This window comes from Leptopilina heterotoma, unplaced genomic scaffold (genome assembly GCF_015476425.1).
Source record: "Leptopilina heterotoma isolate Lh14 unplaced genomic scaffold, ASM1547642v1 Lhet_47, whole genome shotgun sequence".
NCBI lineage: Eukaryota > Metazoa > Arthropoda > Insecta > Hymenoptera > Figitidae > Leptopilina > Leptopilina heterotoma.
In genome coordinates this window covers 196,675-219,231 of record NW_025111098.1, presented here as the reverse complement: position 1 = coordinate 219,231, position 22,557 = coordinate 196,675, and the positions used below count along the sequence as shown (strand labels likewise).

At 22.4% G+C, this 22,557-nt stretch overlaps 1 protein-coding gene across 1 annotated transcript; it reads right to left on the bottom strand.

Moving 5' to 3' along the window:
• Positions 1–7,321: 7,321 nt before the first annotated feature.
• Positions 7,322–22,316, bottom strand: LOC122507517 (arrestin domain-containing protein 3-like). The gene is made up of 7 exons (XM_043620268.1): positions 21,495–22,316; positions 17,094–17,216; positions 16,782–17,008; positions 16,522–16,701; positions 12,732–12,929; positions 12,526–12,640; positions 7,322–8,548 (listed from the first exon to the last, which is right to left on the bottom strand). The coding sequence occupies exons 1-7, from the start codon at positions 21,604–21,606 to the stop codon at positions 8,385–8,387; spliced, it is 1,119 nt and encodes a 372-aa protein (XP_043476203.1). The 5' UTR covers positions 21,607–22,316; the 3' UTR covers positions 7,322–8,384.
• Between the last annotated feature and the right edge of the window lie 241 nt (positions 22,317–22,557).

The following is a 22,557-nucleotide window of genomic DNA, read 5'->3' as shown; positions in this document are numbered from 1 at the left end:
TTTAATTTAAATGATTAACAAACGCGATTATTTTAAAAACTTGACAGAAATTGTTCATAAAATTTAATTATTTAAAAAATTTTTAAAGACATTACATTATTTAAAAAAAATTTCAAAGAAATTCTTCGATGGTTTTCAATACATTAATTTTAAAATTAAAAATATTTAAAAAGAAAAATTATTAAAAAATTTACGAAACAAGAAAGCAATTAAAGCAATTAATACAACGATTATTAATATAGAAGATTGGTCAAAAGAATTGAATTATTTAAAAATTTGTTGATAAAGTTTTTTATGAGAATTAAATTTTAAGAAACATTCAATTATTCAATTTAATTTAATTTTTATTCTATAAAGTCCGAATTTTTAAATACTTTCACTGGTTCGAGACTTGTAAAATAGTATTTTTTGCAAATACATACTGAAATTATTGCTTCAAATACAATTTATTTGGTTTTAATAAAAAAAATACTCGATTCAAGTATTTAGATACAAAACCTCATTGGAAAAGTAATCGATTATTTAATAAATTTTTTTTTTAGTGTAAATTGTAATTAAATGAAGTAAAAAGTGTTGAAGAAAGTTGAAAGCTGCTTGAATAATTTATATATAAACATTTATTGTACACGAATAATTTACAATTTTATAAAGGTAACGAAAGGCATGTGATTAGCAACAGCGATTTTTAACGATTGAATTTTCTGCGTATTAACTATCATGAATCAATCATATGTGTTTATTCAATTCAGACATTATTTCAGAACTCCGTGCTTGGCAAGAAACTTTAAATAATTATGCATTTCACTTCTTTGTTTCATACGGCAACCATGGAATTCTTTAAATTCTTTAAACACAAAGGCCCTTGTTTCGCTTCATACAAATTTTCAAATATTTTTCTTTCAAAACTCATAGGTCTTTGTGTTTCACACTTATAGTTATTCTCAAATAATAATATTTCTTTATATATATATATGTATTTATTTATAAGTCAACACTATCTACAAATAGATTTTTTCATTCTCAAAGTGGCCGCCGCATTTCGTACAATTCACTTCGAAAATTCTACGAAATGCGAACGGTTAAGAATTTTACCACAGTAACATGCAGTGCACGGTAACAATAGAAAACATTATTCTATATGTACGTAAAAATCTTCAAAATTCACAAGTCAACAAATTAAAGTGGGATTCCTCTGGGAACGTGTATGATTATTCTTCCAATTCTACTTTTCGCATTTATCAGATTATGGAATTTGGGAATAATTTACAAATTCACAACACTTTTTAAATTAACGTCATAATCACAATTTTTCTCTTCAGAAAATCGGTGATTTTTATTAAACAATTTTTTATTAATTTTTATTATTAATAATTTTTTAGCATAAATTAATAATTCAATAGCATTTTTTCTTAAATATTGAAAATAATTTAAGAAAAATTAATAAATAAGATTATTTTTATATGCACAATGAAAATATTATACCTTTTTTGATTTAGAAAAATAAATATTTCTATTAATAATCAGGAACTATGAAAATTATGAAAAAAAGAAAATGAAAATAAACTTTTCAATTATATTTTAATATTTTTCATCAAAAGCCAAAAGTACTTAGTAGAAATGCTTTTGAAATGTTTTTATGGTAAATTTTTGATATAATTATTTCCTCAAGTTTCCCATTTAATAACTTAATAACGATTTTTTTTTATGATTTTCCGAACAATAACAGACTTTGCACTCGATAATTCATTTAAAAAAAGTAGCTTTCAAGCAAAAAAAGTAGTGAAAAAGTAACTGTCGAAAAATTAATCATGACGACCCAAAAATCTCTTTTAGACACTTCACAAAACTGACAAAGATTCAATTCTATATTTTATTTTCCTCACTTTTTCCTAATTTTCATCAAAATATTTACTATTCTGCTAATAAATTCAATTCCTGCTACGAATTTTAATACTTATCAAAAAATTTAAATATTTATAAAAATAATTTAATTCATGCCAACAATTTTATAAAATTCATTTCTTTCAACTAATTTTATGCAAATTCTAATTAAAAAAATTTAATTCCTGAGAAATTTTTATTATTCATGAAAAGAATTGAATTCTTACAAAGATTTTTACAAAAAATTGTTTAAATAATTGAATTCTGTTTGGAAATTTTAAAAAAATAGAAGATATTGAAAATCATTGAATTGCGAAAAGTTTTTAAAAGTAATTAAATTTTACAAAGTATTCTATTAAAATTTTTGACAATAATTGAATAGCTGTGTGGTATTTTATTAAATTTTTTTGAAAATAATTGAATTCCTAAAAAGCATTTTATTATTTATGAAAGTAATTGAATTCCTAAAAACGATTATAAAATTAATTAAGTAATTTTTTATCTAATTACCAAGAAGAATTTTATTACTCTTAAAAACAATTCAATTCTTGTGATTAATATTGTTATTTATGAAAATAATTGAATTTTGCAAAGAATTTTAGTAAAATGCCTCAAAATAATTTAATTTTCAGGAATAATTTTTTTATTTATCGACATAATTGAATTCTTCCGAAGAATTATTTATGTAAATAATTAAATTCTGTTTGGAAATTTTATGAAAATAGTAGATATTGAAAATCATTGAATTGCGAACAGTTTTTAAGAATAATTAAATTTTACAAAGAATTCTACTAAAATTTTTGACAATAATTGAATGTCTGTGTGGTAATTTATGACATTTTTTTAAAAAATAATTGAATTCTAATTCTAATTTTTGAAAATAATTGAATTTCCAAGAAGAAATTTATTACTATTCAAAATAATTGAATTCTTGCGATGAATATTGTTATTTCTAAGAACAATTAAATTTTGCAAAGAATTTTATTAAAATGCCTCAAAATAATTGAATTTTCGAGAGTAATTTTGTTATTTATCTTTAATAATTGAATTCTTTTGAAGAATTATTAATGTAAATAATTGAATTCTAGGGAAAAATTTTATTAAAATCGAAAAGAATAATTGCATTATTTCAACAAAATTTAATTAAAATTGTATTTAAAATAATTGTTTTCTTTCGAAAAATTGTATTAAAATATTTGAAAATTCTTGAATTCCTGTGAAAAATTCTACTATTTTTTTAAATAGTTGAATTCTTTCAAAGAATTTAAAAAAAAACATTTTTTTAAATGATTGATTTTTTCGAGGAATTGAAATTAAAATTTTTTTCGAATAATTACATATTTTGAGCAATTCCTATAAAATTTTATTAAAAATAATTTAAATCCTGCGATGAATTTTATTATGTATGAAAATAATTGAATAGTTGCAAAGAATTTTATTAAAGTGTTCAAAAATAATAATTGAATTAATGCGAAAAATTTTATTAAAATATTTAAAAAGAATTGAATTTCTGCAAAAAAATTTTTTATTTTTGAAAATAATTGATTTCTTTATATGAATTTTATATACATTGTTTAAAATAATTAATTTCTTCAAAATATAATAAATGTTACGAAACTTTCATTTCAAATAATTGAATTCTTGTGTAAACCTTTATTTGTGAAAATAATTGAATTTTTCGATTAATTAATTTAAAATAGTATTAAAAATAATTGAAATTCTTTGATGAGTTTTATTATTTATGAAAATAATTGAATTCTTGCTTAGAATTTTATCAAAATTTTTTTTAAAAAATTGAATTTGCATGAAAAAATTATTATCAGTGAAAGTAATTGAAATATTGTGAAGATTTGTATAAAAATTTGGTGGAAATTTTATTATTTATGGAAATAATTGAATTTTGGATGAATTTTATAATTTTTTTTTTAATAAGTGAATTCTGTTGCGAAATTTTTATAAGAATACTAGATATTGAAAATAATTGAATTTGGAATATTTTTTGAAAATAATTGAATCGTTTTAAAGAATTTGATTATAATTTTTAAGAATAGTTTTTTGATATCTAGTATTAGCGAATTTAAAGTAGTGGAAATTATAAAAAAAAAACAGAAATAGTAGCAGCTTTTAGTGGATAAAATCTAAAAAAAGTACCCAATTAGTAGCATATAACGTAAAAAAACTGGTAAATAATAGGTTCTAGTAGATGAGTGCAAAGCCTGTTATATTGTTTTAGAAAAGGTAGTTAAAATTGAAATATTTCCCAAATAAATTTAAAAGAAAAATTAATAGGAATTAACGCAGCAGAACATACTTGAGAAAAGTAGAAATTAAAAAAAAATAATCATCCACAAAATTGTACAACTTTATAATTTTCGATTAAGCATAAAATTGTTAATATTTGAATTTAAACACGATGAATTGACAGTTTACACTGTACTACGTGCACTTACTCCATTTATTATTATTAACAATATTTTAGTTTAATTTTCTTTTTAATTATTCTTTCTCTTTTAAAATTATCTTTATGCAATGTTTATTTAATTCTATAGAAAATTATGAAGGATTCGTCCATCTCTTCTATTCTACTTGTGCTTTTAATCTTATGAATATTCGTTTGAAAAATCACTTGTTTGGTAATTAAAATATACTCTAGCAAGAAACGAGAGACTAGAATGCTAGAATGCAATGAATAAAACAGTTGAAATAAGGCCATTGCTGCGAGTACAAGAGAGTCATCATCACTCTTTCTCAATATTCTAATTACCATTTTTCATATAGTTTTTAGGTTCTTCTCAATTTGATATAGATTATCATTTATTGATAATTAACATTTCGTTGCTCTAACATTAAGAAATGGATTTCGTGTGAAAACAATAAGTTGATGATGGTGAAACAGAACAATATTCTTATACATATACATATGTACATATTTCGATTTTCGTAATTCTATGTAATCACGGGGAGCTTGCACTAAGTTCGACCCAAAAATTCTTGCACGACCAATTTTTTTCTGGTTGTCTCAGTAATGTTTTATTTTTAATTAAATAATTTTTTTCCTTTCAAAAAAATTCTCAAAAAAACGTCTAAAACGCCGTTAAAAAAGTTTTTAAAAGTAATAAAATTCTTCACAGACATTTAATTTTGTTCAAAAATTTTTTTAAATTCTCGTCAAAATTTCAATTATTATCTTTAGAAATAATAAAATTCATCTCTGAATTTCAATTATTTTCAAAAATTTTAATAAAATTCTTGGCAAAATTTTAATTATTTTTAAAAATTTCCCTCAATTCAATGATTTTCAATATCAACTATTTTAATAAAATTTTCCAAAACAATTCAATGATTTCAAAAAAATTTAATAAAATTCTACTCAAACATTCAATTATTTTTATAAAATAATAAAAATTTCACAGGAATTCAATTATTTACAAACTTTTTATAAATTTTTTCGCAATAATTCAATTATTTTCATAAAAAATAAAATTCTTTTTAGGAATTCAATTATTTTCTTAAATAATAAAATTCTTTTTAGGATTTCAATTATTTTTCATAAAATTTTAATCAAATTCATCGAAAAATGTATTATTCTTAAAAATTTTATTAAAATTCCTCAATAGAATTCAATTATTTAAAAATTCTGTTGATAAAATTCTTTATGAGAATTGAATTTTAAGAAACATTAAATTATTTAATAAACTATTTGTTTTTGTTTTTAATTAATTGAATTCTAGTAGAATTTTCTAATAAAAATTGTTTTAAAAAATGAATTTCAGTTAACAAAACAAATGGATTTGAAAATTCTCAAAAAACTTTTTCATAAAATTATTAAAAACAATGGATTTATAGAAAAATTTTAGTTTTGGCGAAGTTACAAATTATTGCAGAAATTAATAATACAATTTTAATCGAATTTTTCGAAAAATTCAATTATTCCTAAAAATGTTATTAAAATTCGTCAAAATAATTCAATTATTTAATAAATTATTTATTTTTATATTTAAATAATTGAAAAAAATTGTAAATTTTAGAAAAGTTAAAAATAATTGCATAAAATCAATTATTTGCATTAAGTAATAAAATTCTTCATATAGAAATTCAAAGATGTTCAAAATATTTTAAATATCCTCGTCAAAAATTTCAATTATTTTCAAAAGAAATTAAATTTTTCTCTGAAATTCAATTATTTAAAAAAAAATACCTCAATTCATTTATTTTCAATAACTACCTACTATTTTTATAAAATTTTCCAAAAGAATTCGATTATTTTCATAAATAATCCAATTTTTACAGGGATTCAATTATTTTCATAATCAAAACTCATGCAGAATTTCAATTATTTTTAATTCAATTTTAATTGAATTTCTCGAAAAATGTAATTATTCTCAAAATTTTTTATTAAAATTCGTCAAAAGAATTCAATTATAAAATAAATAATTTACTTTTATATTTAAATAATTGAATTCTCGTAGAATATTCTAATAAAAATTAATTTAAAAATGAATTTCAGTTAAAATTTTAGATTATAATAATTGAATATTAAATTAAAATTGACTATTAAAAGGATGGATTTTTAGAAATAATTGAATTTTGAAAAGGTTTCAAATTAAAATCCTTAAAAGTTTTGAATTTTTACACCTTTAAGTAAAATTAATTTTTTTTGAAATAGTTTAAATGAGTTTTTTTGAAATTATTTGAAGTTTTTAATTTGTAATATTAATTGAAGAATTTTTGCATTATTAAAATTTCGTAAAATTGAAATATAAACAAATGGATTTGAATTATTTTAATTTTATTTATTTATTTATTTATTTTATTTTTTTTATTTTTTTTTATTTATTTTTATTTTATTTTTTTTATTTTTATTTTTTTTTAAATTTTTTTAAAAATTCTTTTTAGGAATATTATCTGTTTTTATAATAATAATAAACTCATCGCAGAATTTCAATTATTTTGAAAAAAATTTTAATTAAATTCCTCAAAAAATGCTATTGGTATTAAAAAAGTTTTGATAAAATTCTTTATCAGACTTCAATTTTAAGAAACATTCAATTATTGCATCATTTCTTTATTATTGTATTTAAATAATTCAATTCTCGTAAAAATTTTCTAATAAAAATAGATTTAAAAATGAATTTCAGTTAGAAATAAATTTCATTTTAGATAATAATTAAATATTAAAAGCATAGCGTGAATTTTTAGAAATAATTAAATTTTTAAAATAATTTTTTTGAAAAAAGATTAATTGAATTTTATTTTTAAATTATTTGTTGTTTTTTTTTCTAACATAGATATATATTTAATTGGAGAATTTACGAATAATTCAAATTCGTAAAATTGAATATTGTAAAAGAATGGATTTGAAAATTGTCAGAGAACTTCTTTGAAAATTAATTGATTTAAAAAAGAATTTTAGTTGCAATTCTTGAAAATAATAATTGAATTGAAATGATGAAAATAATTTTTAAGAAGTAGAATATTCTTATAATATAAAATAATTAATTTTATTAATTTTCCATCTTTAATTATTATAAAACATGAGGAAGTCGATCACTTCGAGGCGAAGACCCGGAGTGATCCATTTCTTCATGTTTTATAGTTATGAAAAAATTTAATTTATAGTTTTAAGTAAAATAGAAAGATTTGAAATATCTTTAAAAAAAATTGAAAGTTTCAGTTTTAGAAATTCCTCGACTAATTATTTTCATTTTTAGCCTTAAAATCATTGCTGGCATCGGCATCACTGAAGCAATGTCAGAAAAAAATTCGAAGTGCAAGAATTTTTTGTCGAATTGAATCCAAGCTCACCGTGATAACAAACTTTATATTACTTTCGTTTTCTTCACCTTTCCCAATATTCTTTCGTACATTTTCAATGTCTCAGAAATACACTTTTCCAAAACAATGTTTCGTTTATAAAACATTAAATATTTAAAAACTTTAATTTTAAATTGTAGGTATTTAATATTAAAAGTGAAAATTAAAATTTCAAATGCAACTTGACGATTAAATTGAAGTAAAGTAATGAAGATTGTAGGTATTTAATTTGTAAAAACGTATTTGTATGAAAAATGTAAAACATTCTAAAAACGGTCGGTACTCTTGTACCGATTTGGCAACATGAACAAATATTTTCGGATTATCAGCAATAATTCAACGAGTCATATATATATTTGCCTATCAATCTTTTCGTCTAATATTCCATTTAGTAAATGTACAGTTTTTATTTAAAATCCCCTTGAAAAGATGATAAATAATCCGCCACCTTTTTTTGTGATGGCAACAGTTTGGTGTCTTAAAATACAATCTTGATCTACCTCATGTAACTCGAGTTCGAAACGGCTGTGTCTTTATGAAATATAATTGGTTCTTTTGTACGCGACTATATTATGATAACATTTGTATATATTGTCTGTGAAAATTTCGTGTGTCTACTTTCGTTTAAATCTCTCACGCGATTTACCCTGGAAATTTAGTTTGTCGTTTTTTGTCTCTTCTGCCAATTGCTAGCGATTCAAAGACCTTCGGGTTTCGGGCGAAATGCAAACGTAAACTGGCCTGTAAAGGATCAGCGACGGCTGGGTCAAGTGGTCGGAGCCATCGTACACTTGTCCCAGAAGAAACTCCGGGCCGACGTAACAACCACCCTCCACGTGCTCTGCTGCTATTTCTAGATTTAAATAATAAAAATATTATTAACTTCAACATTTTTCACTTTATTATTTTTACGAAGGTCAAGTTCCCAACATTTATAATTAACGAATGGAAGAAAACAAATTTCTTTTTTGTTAAAAACAATATTTTTTGGTCGCAAATATTTTTTTTGTAAATTATTGTCAAAAAAAAATTATGTGAAATATTTTTATGACAAAAATTTCTGAGTAGTCGACTTTTTCACTGTAATTTAATGAAATGCTATTTCTTAGTGCAAAATGCAAGTTATTTATATTTTTCTAGTGTGAACTATGAAATTTTTATTGCAAGTTTCACACTCAAGTACTAAAATCTACTATTTACTAATTTTTTCACGATTTGCTGCTATTTGGAGAGAGTTTTCGTAAGAATTGAATTATTTTCCGTCCCAAATAATGAAAATCTTCGCTGAAATCCAATTAATTTCAAATATCAATTACTTAATTGAGAAAATGTTTTTTTTGAAATTCTTTGGAAGAATTCAATTATTTACAAGAATGTTAGAATTTTTCCCAGGAATTCAATTATTTTCAAATATTTTAATAAAAATATTCGAAAGAAATCAATTATTTTTAATACAATTTTAACTAAACTTTTTAAAAATAATTCAATTATTCTTCTAGATTTTAATAAAATTCTTCGCAAGAATTCAATTATTTACATAAATAATTCAATTCAATTATTTTGAGGCATTCTTGGAAATTCAATTATTTAAAGAATTGTAATAAAATCGTTCGCAAGAATTCAATTATTTTCAGAAATAAAAAAATTATTTTTAGGAATTCAATTTTTTTCAAAAAAATTTAACAAAATACCACACAGACATTCAATTATTGTCAAAAATTTTAATAGAATTCTTTTTCTTTTTAATTTTTCTTTCTTTTTTTAAAATTTAATTATTTCAATGTCTATTTTAACAAAATTCCCCAAAAGAATACAATTATCTAACAGAATTTTAATAAAATTCATTGCAAAAATTCAATTATTTTCAAAAATAATAAAATTTTGGCAGAAGTTGAATTATTTAAAAAAACAATTTTCCATTAATTTTTCAAAAAAAAAAATCAAATTTTAAAAGAATTTTTATTAAATTGTTCTCGGGAATTTAATTATTTTTGAAAATTTTAATGCAACTCTTTCGCAAAAATTCAATTATTTTCAAAAACTTTAATAAAATTCTATATAGGAATTGAATTATTTTCAATAAAATTTTAATTAAGTTTGTGGAAAAAATTGATAAAAATTCATAATAAAATTCTTCGCTGAAATTCAATTACAAAAAGTAGCTATAGAAAAATTAAATTTGACGCTTAAAACAACTCGTTTTAGATGATTCAGAAAAATCACAAAAGTTTGATACTGCATTTTTCTTTCTAATTTTCATCAAAAATATTTATGTTTTTTCTTATACTGCTAATAACTTCAATTCTGAATTTTTAAAAAAATTCAATAATTTTTGAAATTTGAATTGTAAATTCTTCAAAAATACGATAATATTTAAAAATAATTTTTAAATGTAGAAAAAAATTATTTTTTAAATGAACAATAAATTTATTTCAACAAAATTTCCAAATAATTCGAAATATAATTTACTCTTTTATGTATAATTTATGGGAGTTCTAGTATTTCAATAAAAATTTCCAAAGATTACAATTTAAAAATATTTTCAAATTTAATTTTATATTTCTAAAAATTCATAAATTCCTTTAAAAATTAATTATGAACTAAATTTTTAAAATTGAATTCTTATAAAAATTTTTATTGAAATTTATGAAAATACCTAATTGACTTCCACCGAAGAATTTTATTAAGTATTTGAATAATTGAAATTTCATTCATTTTTTTCCACGAATTTAGTTTAAATTTTATTGAAAATAAAATTCAATTCTTATAGTTATAGAATTTTATTAAAATTTTTGAAAATAATTGAATTTCTGCGAAGAGTTGCTTGAAAATTTTCAAAAATAATTAAATTCCCGAGAAAAATTTAATAAAAATTCTTTTAAAATTTAATTTTTTTGGGAAAAATTAAATAAAAATTGTTTTTGAAATAACTCAACTTCTGTAAAAATTTTATGATTCTTGAAAATAATTGAATGTTTGCAAAGAATTTTATTAAAATTCTTTGAAATTATTGAATTCCTTTGGAAATTTTGTTAAAATAGTATACATTGAAATTAATTGAATTTTAGCGAAGATTTTCATTATTTGGGAAAATAATTGAATTCTTATGAAAACTTTTCTTTAAATTTTGGAAAATAATTCAAACGTTTCAAAGAATTTTTCAAAATGTTTGAGAATAATTTGTTTATTTCAATTATTAACTGATTTAAAGTAGTGCAAATTCTAAAAAAAAGAAAAAAGTAGCTTTTAGTGACACAATTTGAAAAAAAGTTATCCAAATAGTAGTAAATCGTAAAAAAGTGGTAAATTGTTGGTTTTAGTAGATGAGTGTGAAACCTGTTATTCAGAAATTTTTCGATTAAATATATTTATATTAAATAATAAATTCAACTAATTTTTAATTAAAATTATTCAACATTCAAATTTTCAAAAAATGTAAATTTGAAATTTTTGTTTTTGCTGAACACAAAAGTACAGAATTTTTCTTTTGTACGCTGCCAGAGTGGTCACATGTCATAAAGTCAGTAAAGTCAGAGAAATGTGAGGAAACAAATTTTTTGTCAGGGAAATTAAGAAAATTGAGACTTTTTTCGACTTATTTTCAAAAACTGCGACTTTTTCGACTTTTCTTCCAAAAATTACAACAAAATACAACAATTTTTAATAAAAAAGTGCAACTTACTTTGATTTTTTTAAAGCGAAAAATAACTATAAACAAATCTTTCAAAAATTGTTTCTGAATCATTTTTTAACATAATTAAATTTTTCAAATATATCTATAATAAAAGTATTTTTGAATAGTTGAAATTTTGTAAAATTTAGTTGAAAATAATACAGAAAAAAATAATAACATTTTAGAATTATTTTTAACATTCTGGAGAAAACAATCATGTTCAAAATTTTTATTTAAAATTCATCAAGAAATTAATTAGTTTTTTTTTAAATCTTCAAACAATGTAAATAAAAATTTATGAAAATTTACTTTTTGGACTTATTAAAATTTTCGAGAAATCGTAGTCGAATAATTAAAATTTTTCAAAAATTTGATAATTTTTATTTATATTTTTCAAAAATTCAATTACTTTTAAAAGATTTTACCAAATTTTGATTGTTTGGAAATTTTTCAAAATTGAAAAACTATTATCTTTCAAAAATTATTTAAAAATATTTTTAAAAAATTAATATTGTAAGAATTTCTTTATAATTTTTTGAAAATATTATATCTTAATAACTTAAGAAAAAACTATTGAGAGTTACAATTATTATAAAAAATTGAGTTTTTGTATTTAAATATAATTGAATTCTAAAATATAAATTAATTGATTCAGAGATTAGTTTAGTTTAGTTTAGTTGAAAATTGTAGAAGATAATTGAATTCAGAAAAGGTTATAATTGTAATTTTTAGAAATTATTAAAATTCATAAATTTTACTCATTTTCCGTAAACATTCATATTTTTCTGAAAAAAGAATGTTGTCAGGGAAAGTAGTTTTAATGTCAGTAAATTGATAAACCAAAACTTGTGACCACCCTGAATTGTAAAATATTTTTTCAGCACTTTTGATGAAATTCCCTGATTTCTCTGACCTGCGGCAACCCTGAAGTCATTAAAATAAAATGAATGAAATATTTTGTAGAAGCTAAACTTTGGTTAAAAAATATTTGAAAACCTGACAAAATAAGTGACGAAATAGATGATAAAAATGAAAAAAAGTAAAAAAAATGAGATATTTGAAATTATGGAAATAATTGAGAAATTGTTTGAATCTAGTTTGCAGAGTGGATGAAACTAATAGTTTTGGCATGCTTGAGGTGAGTGGAGAATACGAACCATATTTAATTTGCGGTTGCTTGGTGATATTGGGTATCCTGAAGGGGACAGTGGCGACTGTAATGGGAAAGTGCATTTGCATATCTTCGCCGGATTTTTCCAACTGCACGCTGACCTGATTCACAAATCACAAATCACAAATCGTTAATTGTGTCGCGGAAAATCGGAAATTCATTGATTGTAATATGATGTGTGTTGGTTCGTACCTTCAGCACGTAGTATATTTGTATCAGCCGACAAACACCTACCAGCGTGGGCGGACAGACAGGAAGAACCATTGTTTTAGCCGAGTCCCACTTGACGGCTGTTCCTGGCAAAACTGGCTCCCCTTTGTGCTCCAAAACAACTTTCTGCAACTCTTTATTCGCCCCCAGTACGCCCCGGTCGATGAAGAATTCCACGTACTGGAAAAAACATTTTTCCCATTTACATTCTACAATTCATTATTTGCATCAGGACTTTTTGCATTAACTAAAATCATCTTCAACTTCATTCTATCATTTTTTCTTTCTTTTTGACGACATAAATTACAGTCGACTCTCAATAATTCCACGTTGAAACGCCTGTACTAATTTATTCAGGTTAATGAGATTAAGTTCCTAGAAAGTTAGCCCTCCATTGGACTAACAATAAGTTTGATGACAAGAAACTAAAACTAAAATAACTAAAAAATAAAATAGTACGGTCAAAATAATAGCAATAATAAACTAGATATAAAGATAATTATGCAAAATAAACAAGGAAAAAAGAGGAAAAACTGAAAATCTCTGAGATACAAAAATAAAACTAAACGTAACAAAAGAGACTTCGTACTCGATAATTAATTTTAAAAAAGTATCAAAAAGTTGCTTTAAGACTCAAAAAAGTAGTGAAAAAGTAGCTATCAAAAAATTAAATTTAACGATTAAATTTTTTCATAATATTCAAATTAAATTACATTCAAAAAGAAAAGAATTTTTTAGAATAAATATTTAAGAAGATTCTCCGGAGCTATTACTCTTAAAAAAATCGATTTTTGTTAAATTTTCTTCAAATTGTGAGAAAATGTTTTCTCAAAATTTGAAAAAAAAATTAACGAAAATCAATTTTTTCAAGAGTAACATTAAAGAGAACCTCCTTAAATATCTACTTATTTTCAACAATTCAAATTTTCAAAGATTTCAAATTAAGAATCGTTTGAAATTTAATTATTTCCAAAGTACTATAACGCTTCTAACATTCAATTACATATTATCCAATTTTAACTGAAATTCAATTTTAAATCAATTCTCATTATAGAAAGTTCTACGAGAATTAAATTATTTAAATACAACAATAAATAATTTATTGAATAATGAAACATTTCTTAAAATTGAACTCTTATAAAGAACAAATTTTTTAAAGTAATTGAATTCTTTCGGAGAATTTTAATATAATTTTTAAAAATCGTTCCATTTTTCTAGAAATTTATTTAAAATGTATAAGAAAATAATTGAAATCCTGCAATACGTTATATTAGATATTTATGAAAATAATTGAAATTTTTCAACCAATTTTATTAAAATTTTGAAAAATAATTGAATTCCTGCAAAGAATTTTATTATTTATAAAAATAATTGAATTTTCAAGAAGAGCTTTATTAGATATATTTTCTTTGATTACAGGACAAAAAATAAAATTCTTAAAATCCAAACCGAAAAATCCAAGAAAAAAAGTCCAAAGTACAAAAAATCCAAAATAAAAATGTCCAAAGTCGGAGGATTTTAATTATTCACATAAATAATAACATTCTACACAAAAATTCAATTATTTTCACAAATAAAAAAATTCTTCACAAAAATTCAATTATTTTCATAAATTTCAATTATTCTATAAAATTTTTAAAACAATTATTCCAAGAAATAAAATTATTTTCAACAATTTTGATAAAATTCTTTGTAAAAATTCAATTATTTTTTTGTGTACAATTCCAATTAAACTACTCCATTAATTTAATTTTTTTTAGAAATTTAAAATGTTAAGTTTACCTACTTTCAATTCACAGTCATCGAAATGAGCAACTCAAAAAAAGGACAATTTCATTCAAGGCAACCAATTAGATTTTTATATTTTTTTATTTATAAAAAATCCAAAAAATAAGTCCAAAGTGAAACTATTTTTTTTTTTAATTTTTTGGATTTCATTTATTTTTGAATTTTTTTGATTTGGACTTTTTGTTTTGGACTTCTTGTCCGGATACCATTTTTTTTAATAATTGAATTCTTGCGAAGATTTTTATAATAAACTTTTTAAAAAATTCAATTATTTAGCTAAAAATTGCAATTATTAGTAACTTCTCCCAAATTCAATTATTATCTTAAACTTTAACTAAAATTAATTTTTAAATTAATTTTTATTAGAAAATTCTACGAGAATTTATTTATTTAATTACAAAAGTAAATAATTTATTTAATATTTGAATGTTTCTTAAAATTGAATTCACATAATGAATTTTTTTAACAAATTTTTAAATAATTGAATTCTTTCGACGAATTTGAATAAAATTTTTTAAGAATAACTATATTTTTCGTGTCATTTGATTAAAACTGTATTGAAAATAATTGAAGTTCTGCAAATGAGTTTTATTATTTATAAAAATAATTGAATTATTACGAAGAATTTTATAAAAAAAAGTTTCAAACAATTGACTTTTTTTAAAAAATTTATGTAAATTATATTTTAAATAATTGAATTCATGTGAAATTTTTTACTTTTTTGGAAAATAATTGAATGTGGGTGTAGAATTTTATCAAAATTTTGGTTTAATAATTGAATTCTTTTAGGAAATTTTATTAAAATAGTAGGGTATTGAAAATCATTGAATTAAAAAAAGTTTTTGAAAATAATGGAATTTTATTACTTTTGAAAATAATTAAATTCTTGTGCTGAATACTATTATTTGTGAAAATAATTGAATTTTGCAAGGAATTTTATTAAAATTCCCGAAAATAGTTAAAATTTGTCGAAGAATTTTGCCTTTTATTTATAAAAATAATTGAAATGTTGACAATTTTTTTTGAGATTTTTTGAAAATAATTGAATTTTAGCGAAGAACTTTATTAATTTTGAAAATATTATTGAATTCTTGAGATGAATATTATTATTTATGAAAATAATTGAATTTTGCAATGGATTTTTTTTAAAATTCCTGAATATAATTGAATTTCGCCAAACAACTTTGCTATTTATAAAAATAATAATTGAAATGTTGACGAGATTTTTTTTTTAAATTTTTGAAAATAATTGAATTTTTGGAAAGAATTTAAATATTTATTAAGATAGTTGAATTTTTTCAAAGAATAAATTGCGTTTAAATTTTTCAACAGAATTGAAATTAAAATTTTTCAAAAAAATACTTTATTAAATGATGATGATTTATAAGTAATAAATTTATGGCAGTTCTCCTATGGAATTAAGTTATTTAAGGAGAAATTATTGTCAGAAATAGACAAAATTAAAGGTTTTTGGATTAGAATTCGTGGTAATTTTCTAGTTTATGAAGCAAGGAAAAAAGACACAAAAATTCAGAATTTTTTTGTGAATTCTAAAAATTGAATTTTTTTCAGTACTTTTAATAAAAAAATCCCTAACTTTTCCCTGACCTGTGGCAATCCTGATAAAAGATCTTTGCATTTTACAAGTTTGATTTACAATTCAATATTATTTTCAAAATTAATTTTAATCATTAAAATATTGAGTGTATTATATCAATACTAATTATTAGGATCCAAACGAGGATCGAAACGTCTAAAAAAATTTTAAAATTTAGTTTTTTTCATTTTAAATTTGATCCTACAAACCACAAAATTTCTACACTAATATAATAATTGGATCACAAAAGAGTCTTATATTCATTAATTATTATCATTAAACTAAAAAAATTCAGAGACAAGAAGAAGTCTTGCTATGAAAGATAAAGTAAAGCAAATTGCCATTAAACAATTAACGATTATCAAAAACTATTTGACTTTTATTTACCTGTGTTAATTTGACATTGAGCCAAGCCTGCTCCAACCCTCTGTTGTCGAGCGCTGCCCGAAGTTTGATACTTTCCCCGCAAACGTAAGCACTTCTCTCCAGTTGTGCACTCAATTCGACCGGATTTCTCCTGCAGCAGAAGCAGCAGGATGTGTGGACTTCAGAGCCAATCATCGGTTTCTGCAATCGAGATAGTTTCAATTCTTTTCTTGTTTTGGACTTTTGGATTTGAATTGAGCAGAAGAGAATAAGGAACTTACCAGATACTGTTCATCCATGCAGTCGATATGAGGCCCGATGAGAGTAAAGTATTTAAGACCTTGTGGAGGACTCGCGTACGGCCTGTCGACCGTGGCCTTAATGTAGTAACGAATGTAGCCAGTGCGCGATTCAAAACTGCACGGCAAAGCACTTTCGGGTAAATTGAACGTGAACGGAAACTGATGCTTCCCCCTCGGAAGAATCGGAATCGGTCCTTCGGAACTGTCTGCAAAAATTGTTAGATTCCATTTAGAACTCAACCAACTCAACCAACTCAACCAACCACAATAACTATCTCTGTAAATATTTACCATGTCCCCAAACTATAATTCTCTCGTCTACAAAATATTGATCATCTTTAACGTTCCTTCGATCACCGCTGACCATAATTTTCCACTCGGCGTGCGCTTGTCCCCGCAGCGATATTCTCACAGCTGAAACCAAATCGAAAGATTGCAATAGCACAAGAGACAAAATTTCTGCACTGGGCCACCAAAATAAACTTTTTAAATTACATAATTTAAAAAATTAAAAAGAAAATTTTAAACATAATTTTGTACTATTTTAGAAAATTCACTATTGCTTCGTTGTTTTTTTTATCAAATTTAATAATATTTAGTAGAGATGTACAAAAATATTGCCTCTATTAATGACAACAATCTCAATTTAAAAAAATCACGATTATTTATGCAAAATAAATTGCTAATTAATTAAACAATTCAAGTTTTAAGTGACTTCCAGGGCTCGAACCAGTGAAAATGGTAAAAAAATACGGACTTTACGGAACAAAAATGAAAAATTACGTACCAAATGCTGACAAAAATGTAACCATCAGTCCAAGTCAAATAAAAGAACATTTTACTTAAAACTATAAATTAAATTTTTCATAAATATAAAACATGAATACATTGATGAAGATAATCGATTTCTTCATGTTTTATAATATATTAAAGATGACCGAGTGATAAAATCATTACACAGGACCACAAAATTTTTTTTAAAGAAAGTATTGACCGGACCATGTTTTTTATATGTTTTTTGTGTCGCTTAATTCGAAACCGAACTCAGTTTTGCGCCATCACATCAAGTTTCTTCAAAATGGCGGATCCAATATGGCTAACGAATTATTCAATAATTTTTTTAAAAATTGGTCATCCATATTGGATCCGCCATTTTGAATTTTTGAAAACTAAGGTGAAATTCGTGTTTAGCGACGCCAAAAACCCCCGAGTAACAAGTTTCAGGCGAATTGGGTGAATTTTAAAAAAATCGACACCATATTTGATCCGCCATCTTAAATTTTAAATATTTACGAGTTTCTTTGATTGTTTAACATTATATAATATTTTTTCAGTGTTTTAAAGTTGTTGTTTTAATAGAATCTTTTGCTTATTTCTATTTAAATCTTCGTTTACAGTAAGTTTTTTTCAATTTTATTAATTTGTGAAGAAACTTGACGTGATGGCGGAAAACTGTGTTCGGATTCGAATTCAACGACCCAAAAAACATATAAAAAACATAGTCCGGTCAATACTTTCTTTAAAAAAAAATTTGTGGTCCTGTGTTATCAATTTAATTATTATTTTCAAGAATTTTTAACTAAAATTCTTCTTAAAATCGATTATTTTTAATAATTTTCGAAAATGTTCATTGACAATTTTCAAATCCATTTCATTACAATATTCAATTTTACGAAATTTCAATTATTTAATTTTATAGAAAATAAAAACTTGAAATAATTAAAAAAAATTTAATAAATTAAACTTCTTCAAAAAAATTAATTCTACAAATTTGTCAGTTAAAAGTAGGAAAAATTCAAATTTTCAAAGATTTTAATTTGAAACCTTTTCAAAATTCAATTATTTCTAAAAATTTACGTTCTAATGCTTTTTTAATATTCAATTATTATAATCTAAAATTTTAACTGAAATCCATTTTTAAATCAATTTTTATAAGAAAATTCTACTATAGAATTCAATAATTGAATTCCCAATAAAAATTTTATTATTTATGAAAATAATTGAATGATTGCGAAGAAATTTATAAAAAAAAATTTGTAAATAATGAAATTCCTGTGAAATTTTTATTATTTTTTGAAAATAATTAAAGGTTTGTGTAGAATTTTATTAAATTAATTGAATTCTTTTGGAAAATTTTATTAGAATGGTAAATACCTATTAAAAATCATTGAATTTTTAAAAAAATTTTAACATAATTGAATTTTTGCAACTAGATTTTTATTACTTTTGAAAGTAATTGAATTTCTACAATATCGCATTTGAAATTTTTCTAAAATTATCCAAATTATATCGTACAATTTACGGACTAACTATTAACTATTAACTATTAACTATTTACGGACTTTACTAACCTTTTTCAATCAAATTACGGACAGTCACTTAAAATTTTTTAAAAAAATTGAATTTTCGCAAATTTTTTTCGAAAATTCTGAAAAATAAGAGTTTTTGAAATTTTTCAATTCTATTGTTTCAAAATAATTTCAAAATAATTTTTTAATAAAATTGAATTTTCGCAAAGTTTTTTTTGAAAATTCTGAAAAATAAGATTCTTGGAATTTTTCAATTCTATTGTTTCAAAATAATTGAACTTTTATAAACAAATAATTGAAAATTTTTAAAATAATTGAAATTTGTTTATATTTTATTAAAAATAATTATATTCATTTAAAGAATAATTGATATTTATTTATTTATTTCATATGCAAAAATTGAAAAAAATTAAGAAATTATAGTTTTAAGTACAGTAAATTGAAAAATTAACAAAATCAATTGTTTAAAGAATGTTTAAATAATTAATTTTTAGTTTTTCTTTTCTACTTGAATGTTTTAGTTACAAAAAAAGTGCCCAATAAAGAAAAAACTATAAATTTCTAGCCCTAAGTACAGTTTATGACAAAAATAATAACAATTAATTGTTTAAACAATTTTTAAATAAATAATTTTCAATTTTTTATCATTTTTGATTAATTTTTTTAATTAATGAAGCTATATTCTTCGCCGAAATTTAAATATATTCAGGAGTTTTAATAAAATTCATTGTAAACTTCAATTATTTTCATAAATAATAATATTCATCACAAGAATTTAATTACTTTCAAAATTAATAAAATTCTTTGCAGAAATTCAATTATTTTCAAAAAATTTTAAAAAAATTGTTGTCAACATTTCAATTATCTGTATAAATAAATAGCAAAATTCCTTGCAAAATTCACTCACTTTCATAAATAATAGTATTCATCACAAGAATTCAATTATTTCCAAAAGTAATAAAAGTCAATTATTTTCAAAAATTTTTCTCAATTCAATGATTTTGGTTTTAGTAATTTTTTCTAATAAAAAACATACAAATTATAAGTCATCTTGGTTATGACAAAAAGTTTTAAATTGAAAATTTGTTGATAATAAATTTTTTTTTCGTAAAGTTAACAAAGACATATCGATTTGTAAGGTCCTTAAATTATTAAATTTATGGTTTATTTCGATTTTTTTGAAAAATGGATTTATCAGCTTTTGAAAACTTGCTCCTCAATTGTTTAAACATTATTGAATTAATTTATTTTTTATTTTTTATCATTAGTAGATATTTTTCTGGCCCTAAGTACAGTTTATGAAAAAACAACAATTAATTGTTTAAACAATTTAATAAATAAATTATTTTTTATCATCAGTAGATGCTGTACACCTGAAAAATTGTACAATAATTGAGAAAAGACTAGAAATTCTTAGCCTTAAGTACAGTTTATGAAAAAACAACAATTAATTGTTTAAACAATTTAATAAATAAATTATTTTTTATCATCAGTAGATGCTGTACACCTGAAAAATTGCACAATAATTCAGAAAAGACTAGAAATTTCTAGTTCTAAGTACAATTTATGTAAAAAATAACAACAATTAATTGTTTAAACTATTTAACAAATTGTTATACTTTTTTTCATACAACAAAAGAACACTCAAGCATTATTTTAATAGGGTGTTTTGATTAATTTTCTTAATTAATGAAGCTAAAAAAATATTTTTTTTACGATTTTATGATTTTTTTTTAATACTTATTGTAATTACAAAAATGTTTAAAAACAAAAATTCAAAAATCGGGCTTGAAAAATTTAGAAAAAAAATCGTTTAGGTAAAAAATTGTGACCTGTAGAATGATTCAAAACGAAAAAGTAAATTTTTTCTCCACTGTGGAGCGCTTGCACGTTGCTCTTTAAAATTATGTCATTTGCTCAAATTTTAAAGGTGCAAAAATTTTTCTTTTTGAAATTTAAATGTAGAAATCATAAATTTTTGTAGTTTTTGAATTTTTTTCGTAACTAGTCCAGAAGTGACTTAAAACTTGAATTGTTTAATTAATTAACAATTTATTTTGCATAAATAATCGTGAATTTTGAAAACTCTTGTTGTTATTAATAGAGGCAATTTTTTTTGTACATCTCTACCAAATGTTATTAAATTCTATCAATTCTATTGAAAAACAACGAAGCAATAGTGAATTTTCTAAAAAGGTACTTTAGCATTTAATTGTTTATAACTAATTAAAAATTAAAAATTTTTTAAAAACGCATTTCGGGAATGTTTTTGTACCACGACCCGGCTGTAACAAATTTTGTATTGACATAATGGAAATTTAAAAAGTTGATTTTAGGTGGCCCAGTTCAGTGAGAAATTGACCCAAACAATAATAATACTCACATCTCAGCTTGAAGTTTTCAGTCGTGTGTAGAATAACGTGACCACGAATCGTTTCGCCAGCGTAATAAAATTCCTTCTCCAGTCTAATGTCGAATTCGTTAATATTATCCATGATAGAAAATTGCAAACTTTAGAGTAACAATCCCTTTGGAGTAAATAATCTTTTATAAAAATACCAACGTTGATAGTTATATAGTTATGTGTGTGGCACGTTAATTCGATCTTATCTCATGTCAGATGCACTAAGAGAAAGATCCACTCAATTCCCCTGACAATGAATTGTTTAGTCGTGAAAATTAACAAGTTCATATTCAGTGCGAGATCCTCCTCTGAAGAATTGTTTCGGTTCGTCCTCTATTTTGGGCCATGTTGGTTTTAAATTTGTTTCAATTCGTTGAGTTCATGTCGTCTTGGATTTGTCACTAGGCTTTGGAGGAAGATTGGGATTAAAATAGTACTTTTATCCATACCAGGATGATATCAATACTGGAGCGTGACGGTATGACGTATGTGGAACAGTTACGTCCAATTCACACGCGTCGAGAGAGATTGGGTTGGGGTGGAATCCCACCCCCGAGATTAAACAGAGTTCCCTGATTCTGCGCCTCCTCTCCCATCTCCCATCTCCCATCTCCCGATGGTTCAAGAATAAAATCCAATATTATTTACATCTATGCCTACCACACACTCTACAAATGTATTATATCCATAATAATTGACCATCATTTTTTTTATTCAATTATCCGACAAGTAAATTTATCCCTATTTCCTAATCTATACTAATAATATTCGTTGTATTTCGATAATTTGTTCGCAGTTTGAAATTAGTTATTGTTTGCTTCTTTGTTTTCTAACATTTTTAATATTTTAAATTTTAAAATTAAAATATATTTAAAATCATCGAATTGTTGCAAAGTATTTATCAAAAAATTTGAGAACAATTGAATTTCTTCGAAGAATTTTATTATTTAGGAAAATAATTAAATTCTCATATGAACAATTTTTTTAAAACTTTTTAAAAATCCCAATTAAATTCTTTTGAAGAATTTTTTTAAAATAATAA

What these genes read in the sequence shown, in the direction of transcription:
- LOC122507517 (XM_043620268.1), bottom strand. Translation starts at nt 21,606, where the DNA reads ATGGATAATATTAACGAATTCGACATTAGACTGGAGAAGGAATTTTAT. An exon ending in AATTATAGTTTGGGGACATG is followed by an intron (nt 17,009 to 17,093) that starts GTAAATATTTAC and finishes CAATTTTTGCAG; the next exon opens with ACAGTTCCGAAGGACCGATT. An exon ending in TCAATGTCAAATTAACACAG is followed by an intron (nt 12,930 to 16,521) that starts GTAAATAAAAGT and finishes TGTTTTTTCCAG; the next exon opens with TACGTGGAATTCTTCATCGA.